Raw genomic sequence first — 10588 nt, forward strand, 5'->3', positions numbered from 1 at the left:
CAATGTGTGATTTGATTGATTTGATCACTATGTGAGTAACAAGTGTCTGTCACTTTTCTCTAGGTGGCATTAGCTGTGCTACATGCAAACATGGATCAGCTGCTGTCCTGTTCAGATGAGGGAGAGGCCATGACTATTCTGGGCAGGTGAGTGTGCCTAATACAACTTAATATAGTTCACAGTTTACAAGACGACTAAAGAGTGAATGCAATATGATGCCAATATTCATATTATAGTTTTGAGTTGTTAGATGACATTTGCATATATCAGTTCTTCTTTTAGATTCAGTTTTAACCCTATAAAACCGATTGTATGATCTTTGATACACAAATAAAGTATTTAAATGATCAACATGATCAAAACCTTGCTGAAAAACACTCATACACACAATCTACAATACTACATGCCTTCTGTCATCTGATTGATAGTTAAGTTTAGAACATTTACCGGACTGAAGAAATATAGCTTTACTTTATTATCCAAACATCATAAAAAAAAAATGAGTATCCGATATAATCATCAGGCTTTTGGGAAAAGTTTATTTGTTCATCTCTCAGTCATCATTGTATTGCTTTGCATTATGTTTTGATCATCAGACTAAGCATCTTACTAAGACACATTAGTGGAGATATTGAGTTATGACTGATATTTGTATCATTTATCTGTTATAAAGATCTCATTGATTTACATTACAAGCATCAGAAATTCATCTTACTTTTTGGTCACATAAATATCAGCATATGCAATTTCATTATTTATTTATTTTGCTAATTTTGGGTCTATGAATAAGATTGAGCTGTTTTTTCTCTCTACATATTCCCTCTATATCATACTGAGCCATAAAACCTTAATGGGTCAGATATGACTTTAGGCTTTGCATGGTTAAGATTTATGATCCCCTTTCTACTGTTCAAGCTATGTGGAGATGCACTAAATAAGGTTTGTACTCTAATATCTGTTTCTCGATCCTTCAGATATTTGGATAATGTTGTAAATAAGCAGACCATTTCTTCACCTATTCCCCATCTTCATGCCCTGTTGACCAGTGGCAACAACCCTCCACCTGAGATTGATGTCTTTGAGCTCATTAAAGCATCCTATGAGGTGAGGGGGCGGAGCAAGAGGGACCTAGAGGAGCACCAATACCAGTATGGTCCTTTTTAACTGCGTACATTGTTTTTATCTAATTGTAGAAATTTGGTAGCTTGCGTGCTGATGTCATCGAGCAGATGAGGTTCAAACAAAGGTTAAAGGTCATACAGTCACTAGAAGACACAGCCAAGAGGAGTGTGGTAAGTGTGTGTTCATCAAGGACTTATTTCTAGGCATGCACCGAATGTACGGCAACTGAGATTAAGGCAGAATAAGTGAAAGTACCGAACAATGACGTGATTTGATCAAATAGCAGCCAGCGCAGAGTGAGAGGCGCACACTCTTTATAATGCTGCATGTCTGCAGTGTGGAAATATTTAAAACAATCTGAGAAAGATGCAAAAATCTGTTTCCGGTTCTTCATTCTGATTGGTTGAGCCTCGTTCCAAGCTGTTGTAAATTACACTACAAACATACACCTTTGTTTACTTCTGTGTGTTGCTCTGCAACCACTTTGTTGGAACCAAAAACTGTTTCTGAGGAACTACATTACGTGCGTTCCATTCGACAGGGTCCCTACGCAGTGTTCACTGCTCCCTACTCCATGAGCACGGTATATTCAGTTGAAGTGGACTTCACTGACAATAACCGCTCATTTGGAACGCCCTGCAAACGTCATCAAAGAAAGTCAACGATGGGGTCGCGCAGATTATGATATAACATAAATATATAGGACTACATTCATATTTTAATTTTTATTTACAATCAAATTTAAAATATGTACACTATACAATAAAAAAAAACTATATAATGAGTACTATATAATGGAAAAACCTGTGTTTATTATACACTTTAATTGACTATTGCCGCTATTACTTGACTATTAACAGAATTGAAGCCCTGCTGTAACTGTCATACAGATATTAAAATAAACATTTATTTGGTTAACTGTGTATCTATGTGTTTTTAATAAATGGTCATATAATTGCATAGTGGTCTCGTGCGCCTTCTTCCCGCGCACAGCCGTATAGTAAACACTGAGCCAAATAAAGAAAAATGGCAGAGCCTCATCACACATACGTAAACTCCTCCATCGTTAGTTGACCGTTCTGACTGGTAATGACGTGCTGCGCGCAATGACAGTTGGGGGATGATCGCTCTCCACTTCCTGTGAAGTGATGTGTCGATGTTCCCTTATTTCCTGTGCTGTGCGCAGTGCCCTTCGAACTGAACATGTTCGCTCCCTTCGGATTGAAATCACATTTAAGATGGCGGAATACCCTGTGAAGTCCACTTCGCAGTACACTTACGGTCGAATGGAACACACCAAATGTTTGGTGGAAGAATAGATGTGGGTCTGATGACCAAAAGATATTGTTTAACTAATTTAATAATTTTAAGTTAAATTGTGCTTTCTTGGTATAATGTCTGCTAGAATGTAAAAAATGTTCAGTGTTAAATATTTTTTAAATTGTTATATTTTTCTTTGAAAAGCAAGATAAAACAGTAAAAAGCACATTTTGGCTATTTATGCAGTAGTGAATTTTTTTGTTGCCAAAATACATGAGGGAAAATCTTGAAAAACCGTGTTCAGTAATCGCCCTTTGGTCCAGTGTGTTATTTTGTTGGGCTTTGGGCAAGAATTTTAATTTCGGTGAATCCCTACTTATTTCACAATTCTAAATCTCTGCATGTGATCATTTACGCTTTATTGTGTAATATTTAGGTGAGATCGATCATGACCGAGTCCGCTTTCAGTATTGAGGAGTTGGAAGAATTGTATGTTCTTTTTAAGGTAAGATAAATGCATAAATTTAGTTTGTTTTATTTATTTAGTTTGTTTTTTAAGTATTTTTATTATATATATATATATACATACATACATACATACACATATATATATATATATATGTATAAGATGGAAATGTAATTAAAATTGTCTATATATTAAATAACCATGTGGTAATGCTTTTTTTAATGAACCATTGATTAAATATTTTACAGAAAGGTGCTTTTCATTTGGTGATCTTCTTGAAGCAGTCTAATTGGATGATTGTAAAGATGTATGATTTTGTCGTATACGTCTTCAGTAACTACTGTCATGCCATGCATCTCTAGATATAGTTTGTGAAATTGTGTGAATGCTAGGTTATTTCTTTGTCTGTTCCAGGCGAAGCACATCATGAGTTGTTACTGGGGAGCGAGCAGCACCGCGGCGGAGCGGCACGACCCGAGTCTGCCGTATCTGGAGCAGTATCGCATCGACAGCGGCCAGTTCACTCAGCTCTTCTCCGCTCTGGCGCCCTGGAGCTGTGGCCTTCACACCAACACACTCTCCAGCCGACTCTTCCGCCTGCTCGACCAAAACAAAGATTCTCTCATCAACTTCAAAGAGTTTGTCACCGGACTCAGTGAGTGGATGCATCTACACCACAGCTTGTAGACTGATCGAGTCAGAGTTTGAGTCATGTGAAAGCTGTTACAGCTTCAGATAAGAGCCCAGCAGTCAGAGACCTCAAAAGCCTCTTCATAGGGTTCAGTTCAACCACTGAAATGCATCATTGGGAAATAAAGATAATTTTTTGCATCATACACTCAATACTGAAAGCGTTCTGTGTGGTAAAGTTAAATTACGATGTCACTGTTCTGTGAAACATTGTTAAAATTTAAAATAATAATTTTCTACTTGAATATATGATAAGATGTGCTTTATTCCAGTGACCAAAGCTGAATTTTCAGCATCATTACTCAATTCAATTTTTTTTTTGTATTATGCTTTTTACGATACAAATCATTGCAAAGCAACTTTACAGAAAATTATAAGAATTAAAAAAAAATAAAATTATAAAAATTATATAAAAATTATAAAATTATAAAAATAAGTTTCTACAATATTTAGTAGTAGTTTATAAGTGGTGATTGTCAGTTTATAAGTGGTGATTGTCAGTTTATGTGCATATGACAGGATTTTTCAGAAAAATTAATACAAGACGTACAGATGATGAACATTATTAACAACAATTATTATATGATTATATGATATTCTCCAGTCTTCAGTGTCACACGATCCTTCAGAAACCATTTGAATATGATGATTTGCTTCTCAAGATACTTTTTTCTCAGGATTATTAAAATAAACATAAATTCAGGATTCAAAAGAACAGTATTTATTTTAATTAAAAGAATCAACATTTTGTAACATAAATGTCTTTATGGTCACTTTAATGCATTGCTATTTACTTTTGCTGAATAATAGTATCAATTTCTCAAAAAAAAAAAAAAAACGGACTGATCCCTAAATTTTGAACGATAGTGTGTGTTATGTTTTGGTAAATATAAATATTGCTGTTTATTAGTATGCATTTATTGTTATATTGGTGCGTGTGAGTGAAAATGATGAAATAGCGTTCTGGTCATGTGGTTACAAAGAGTCAAAAATTGATTTAAATTATATTATACTTATATTAAACATCTTGAATCTACTTTGTAACACTTTTTGGTGGAAATGGTATATTAGAAATATATTTATAGAAAAAAGAAGGTTGAATTATTGAGGGATAATTTAAGTTAGACTGCATGTATTGTGTAACAACAACTTAAAGCAAAGAAATAACAGTTCTAAGCTTCTCAACATCATCATCAGAACAGTTTTTGGTTTGTTTTTGTCTCTCAGGTGGAATGTGTCATGGAGATATGACAGAAAAACTCAAACTCCTCTACAGACTTCACCTGCCTCCTGGTATGTTCACGGTCACAGAGAATTTACTAAACAGGCCATGGAAAGAGAGTAACCGTGTAAGCAGAAAGAGAAATACAAAGTAGTTTTCTGAGGAACACTGTTAGTGTTTTCATTATTATGAAGGAACTGTGTGTGAGCGACATTAGTGAACAGCAGACATGAGCATATTGTGAGGAAACCAAATCGCTACTCTCAGCAAACACTCTGTGAGTGTGTGTGTGTGTGTGAGGCTTATCAAAGTGAGAAAGTGGCTGTTCTGTTGTTTTGGATTGTGTGTGTTAGGAAGATTGTAGAGAAGATTAGACCAAGATGTTTATTTTTGCCTGTTTGTGAAGAGGGTGTGTTCCAGCACGAGTCATTTCGAGTGTGTATGTGATGTGCTGATATAGTCGTTCTTGTCTCTCTCTCTGAAGCATTGTGTCCAGAAGAGGCAGAGTCAGCGCTGGAGGCCGCGCAGTTCTTCACTGACGATGACATGCCACAGGGTACAGGAATGAGACGCCTTTACTACCTAAACAACATTTTGCTTTACTACCTAAACAACCACATGCATTGGAAGGGCTGAATTACAGTGCTACTGATAGAGCTTCACTTGTTTTGAACTCCTTCAGCAGTATATGAGAGAATATTCAATTAATCCCAAACAAATCCGGACATATTGAACTGTTATTAATACTTTATTTTAGTTTTCTGTTTATTTGTATTGAACTTCTGTGATCTTCCCGCATGTGCCTAAGGATGGTTTGGTCCAGGCTTACTGGCTGATAACTAATTATTAATCTTCTTCACTCTTATTTTCCTCATTTGATGCCCCCCCCCCCCCCCCCCCCCCCCCATTCTCTCTTTTAACTCTAACACTTTCTTTCTCTCATTCTCTCTGTCTCTCTCTCTCTCTTTCTCATCTGATCAGATCCTCTCTTCCTGTCTCATATGGACTTCCTGGCACAGGAAGTGACCTCAGGTTTGTGTCTGTCATGTCGAGTGCGCTCTCTGGTGTTTTTGGCCATAAGATGATGCTGTCAGTAAAGATGAGATTTTTTTTTTCTTCACTAACCGTTTTTTCTTCTGTTGGTTCTGGTGTTTTCCAGTCTTTTTCACCATCTGACTTTTTATATGATATAATCTTGTGGGGTTCTTTTCATTTTTAACCATGGGTTTGATGTCACGAAACGTTTATGGTGAACTCTTTTAAATGGATAATGGCTAAATGTCATGATGATGTCAGTGTTTATTAACGCAGCATTAATGTCATAACAGGTGAGGAGCTGAAGGAGGCAGGAGATGCATTAGCGGCCGCAGACACAGATGAGAGAAAAGGTGATAATACTCGGCTTTTGATGACTCCATTAAGGAATCTGTTTAATCTGGTTACTTCTTTAATGGCAATGTCATATGTTTGTCAGAGGAGAAGCCAAAGGACTATAAGTACTATCTGAGAATGTGGGCCAAAGAAAAAGAGCCAAAGAAGGAGAGCATCAAAGATCTGCCTCGGATGAATCAGGTGATCAATGCTCACTAATCTCACTCTCATTTGTTGGGAAAGAAATTTAGGCCACTGTATGTTCACATTGCAACTGAATGTGGCCACACACCCACATATTTTAATTACAATCATATCAAATCAGGATTCAATTATTAAAAAGCTTCATAGTATTGCAGTGTATTTTCAACCTATTGAAACGGAACATGAGTATTAAGGCTACAACACATTTTTGTGTGGTCATTCAATTACAGGAGCAGTTCATTGAGATGTGTAAGACTCTCTACAACATGTTCAGTGAAGATCCCATGGAGCAGGAGCTGTATCACGGCATCGCCACAGTGGCGAGTCTCGTGCTGCGCATCGGAGAAGTAGGGAAGAAGTTCACCAACAACGGCAGCAAGAAAACTGAAATCCAGCTGGCCTCAGCAGTCGACGCTCTGCAGCCGGAGAGGGAGGACTCATCTGGGGAGGGAGGATCCGGACAGTCTTTGGTTTCCAAGGCCCTGGCCGAGGCGCAGCTGGAGACGCCACCTCCAACAGCGGCCGGCTCCGATGAAGAGGCCAAAGACGACACGTCTGTTTCGTCCTACTCTGTAGTGAGTGCTGGTTCGCTGCAGTGCGAGGACATCGCCGACGACACGGTGCTGATTGGCTGCGCGAGCCGCGACGTGGTGGATCGGAGACGGGGCAGTCTGCCGGATGCCGATTGGTCGATCACCTTTGAGCAGGTTTTAGCATCGTTCCTGACGGAAACATCGCTGGTCGACTACTTTGAGAAAAAATATGACATCCAGAACAAGATAACGGCATGCAAGTCACTGAGAGCCGTGGAAAGACAGACAAGTACGTCAAGCGATCACGATTTCTCTCTGAACACACACTGACATGCTCATAAGAACACAAACACATACATATTCTTGTTTTGCATATGTGTGTGTGTGTGTGTGTGTGTGTGTGTGTGTGTGTGTGTGTGTGTGTGTGTGTGTGTGTGTGTGTGTGTGTGTGTGTGTGTGTGTATGTATGTCCGGTAACTATCTATGGGAGTTTGATACTTCTGTGTCATAGTCAAAAAAATAGTGTTTCAAATCCATCCCAGCAGCTTTCTATACCAGTAACCTCTGGAGTCTAGATGCAGTAACCAAGGTTCACTCTAACATAGGGGTTTTGATGGGTTGAATGCGTCAACTAGCAGGTCTGGAATAGAGGATTTTGGGATGTGGCCCATGCTTCGGCTCAAATAGATCAAAGAATGAAACATCAAGGAAAAATATTTGATTTGCACACTCGTCCCAGGGTGAAATATATTCCACACTACAGTGTACATCACTAATGCTTTCTTGCACGTGTGCTATAGTTGGATAAATTCGGTGTATTTGGGAGTAAGAAGTGTCCTTTTGGTGAAGAATCCACTCATAGTTCTGCTCAGATTCACTTTAACCCATCAGATGTAAACAGTCTCTTAGCCTTGGTTCAAAGCCATGTTTCTCTGTGTTAAAAATCCGCTTTACCGTTTCTAAGTAGGTCATTGCCTTAACAGAAGTGAACAGATGCATCAGTTGGTCGGAGACCCTGTTGCACTTGTTTGTTGTGGTGTTTTGCGAGGACTGCACCATAGTTCTGTTTCTTTCAGATGTTTGATCACTAGAAGCTACTCAAGTGATACAGCGCTGGCTTATTTTAGTCGTTCAAACCATAACGAGAGATGCAGTCAAAAATGTAGCAAATTCATTTAGCACAGTAATGGCCTTTACCACATAAAGCAGGAATTTTTACTCTTATTCTCCAAAAATGTTTATTGCTGTCAGGCCTGAATGAGCAAGTACAAACACGGGGGTTCATTCATGAAACTCAAGCAGAGCGAATTGGTGAAAATCACTCAAAGGCATTTGTACATGAATTGTCACACTGAGATAAATGAAACGTTCATAAATTGGATTGAATGCACAATGCAAACTACATTTATAAATGTATGTAAATTGAGGCACTGAATTAAAATTAAGCATTTAAGATTTGTAATTTTTTTCAAGTTAGTGCATCAATTTAGTTTTATAAATCTTTTTATGCATTGTGTGCTGAATTAAAAGAAAACATTAATTATGCATTAAATTGTTGCATTGAATAAAAAAATTCATATGAAATTTTATTTACTTAATTGATACATTTCAATTTAAACAAAGCATTTTTATAATAGCATTCAGTTAATACAAAAAAATAAGTTTGCATATTTTTTCTGTAAGTTTATGCACTGAATTAAAATTCTGGAAATCATGTAAACTGTTGAATTGAATCGTATATAAATTATTGAATATAATTCAGTGCATCAATTTGCATTAATTTACTGTTTTGTAAATGTTATATGCATTGCGTGCTGATTTAAAAAAGAAAACATTCAGCATGCATTGCATTGTTGCATTAAAAATCATATCTTTGTGAAATTATATTAACAAAATATTTGTTTGAATTTAGTTAAACATTCTTATATATATTATCATAACTTTTAAATTATTATTTTTTTCAAATCTTTTTTTCTCTCTCTCTGTAAAATCATTGAAAGTTAAAAATGTTTGCTTGTGTTTTATAAATGAGGCCCGGTTATGTTCATTTTGGAATGCAATAAAAGTAAAATTTTCTTTATATCAAATGAAGATGGAGAAAACTCAGTAGTTTTTTTTTATTCTCAAAACTCTCAGCCATAACATGATGTTCTAGAACGTGAAAAAAAAAAAAAAAGAAACCTTATTCTAAGCATGTACATTGAGATGAAACTAGAACCTGTTGTTTAAGCACAGGCTTGGCCCTTTCATCCTAATCTTTAATCACATGACTGAATGAGTCTGGACACTTGCATTTAATCAGATATAGTTGAGCTTCTTAACCTGTAAATAGTTGCATATCACATTATTATATCAGAAGTTTTATCGTCAAATCGTGCAATGATCGTTCTGGTTTGTTTTCAGTCATGAATCACTCTGCTTTTGTTTGTACCGTCACCTGTAATTGGTTTCTGTGCTATATTTGTGATTTTTAACAGTTGCTTTTGTACTAGGCTAATTAGCTTTGAATTTAAGCCTGTTCAGGCTTAAAAAAAATCCTGAAAGACTTCAGTATTAATTATAAGATTTTTAAAGAGCTTTAATACATGATTTTAATATGGCAGAATTCAGAAGACATTTGAACCAGTACAAATGAGAAATTTTAAATCACTGATGCATTAAAATTAAAAAAATGTTTAAAAAATTGGTCACATTGATTTAAAGCATCAGTTCATCTGCCCTATGAAACGCACTTTTGTCATTTGAATCTGAATGTGAAGGAATCGCCTGCTCCTGCCACATGACCTCTGTCTAACTGTGAATTTACTGACTTCACCTCACTGTGTTTCTAATTAACTGTTAATCAATGCACAAACTGACACGGTTTCCACTTTCATCCTGCATTTTGCAAAAGGAGTGAATCTTTACTTGCTATTCTCTTGCTGGAGAGTTCCAATTTCTGTAGGTTTCTTGCAGTTACTTATTGTCATGAAAGCAGTATTGTGTAATATTATGTAATAAAAATAAAGTTATGGAAAATCTGAGCGTTTTTAGTCTTTTCATTTACCTTGTACCCACAGTCATGACTGAAAGAAATGTGCCAAGAAACAAATTCCAAAATAAAGCACTGATGACTTTTATTTTGTAATGAAAATGACTGTACAGCAGGAAAATGACTCTGAAATGTTGCATTAGTATCCGTTTGCAAAGTTAGACCTGTTTAATTTAATCATCAGTGGTTAAATTTATGGATTGAAAGTCACTTTAAAAAGATTATAGAAAATTAATAATTATAGAAAGATAATAATACTAAAAATGTTTGTATTAAACTCTCTTAAAGGAACAGTTCAACCAAAAATTTACATTTACTAATCTCCAGGCCATCCAAGAGGCACACAAGTTTATTTGTTCATGGGAACAGATTTGGAGAAATGTAGCTTTACATCAGTTGCTCACCAATTGATCCTCTGCAGTGAATGGGTGCCGTCAGAAAGAGAGTCACAATAATGCACAAGTGATTCACATGAACGTTAATTCCTCTATCCATAATATGCTTTCTCCAGTGAAAAAGTTGTCTCTTCTGAATCAGGTGAGAAATATGCACAGATCAAGATCTAAATAAATATGTGGGTGGATTTTGATGTGCGGGGACAATAGGGGATGGACTTTTTTAGTGGAGGAAGCAAAATTATGGACTCGTGTTTTGGCCGGAAGCCATTTAAACTGCTTCAATAATTGATT

General features: G+C 36.4%; 1 protein-coding gene across 4 annotated transcripts in view; it reads left to right on the plus strand.

The window, feature by feature from the left end:
- LOC132113949 (TBC1 domain family member 9B-like) overlaps positions 1-10588 on the plus strand; it is a 336715-nt gene that overhangs the window by 10979 nt on the left and 315148 nt on the right. For 2 of the 4 annotated variants that reach the window (XM_059522015.1, XM_059522017.1), the window contains exons 13-23: positions 64-146; positions 975-1104; positions 1194-1292; positions 2819-2887; positions 3263-3503; positions 4766-4831; positions 5245-5316; positions 5742-5792; positions 6089-6148; positions 6235-6332; positions 6566-7246. In XM_059522015.1, coding sequence (XP_059377998.1) covers positions 64-146; positions 975-1104; positions 1194-1292; positions 2819-2887; positions 3263-3503; positions 4766-4831; positions 5245-5316; positions 5742-5792; positions 6089-6148; positions 6235-6332; positions 6566-7198 — 1602 coding nt within the window. In that variant the 3' untranslated portion in view covers positions 7199-7246. Of the gene's footprint in view, positions 1-63; positions 147-974; positions 1105-1193; positions 1293-2818; positions 2888-3262; positions 3504-4765; positions 4832-5244; positions 5317-5741; positions 5793-6088; positions 6149-6234; positions 6333-6565; positions 7255-10588 lie in introns of those variants that run through there. The other 2 variants (XM_059522014.1, XM_059522018.1) reach the window with 2 other exon arrangements.

The sequence above is a fragment of the Carassius carassius genome, chromosome 33 (assembly GCF_963082965.1).
Source record: "Carassius carassius chromosome 33, fCarCar2.1, whole genome shotgun sequence".
NCBI classification, from domain to species: Eukaryota; Metazoa; Chordata; class Actinopteri; order Cypriniformes; family Cyprinidae; genus Carassius; species Carassius carassius.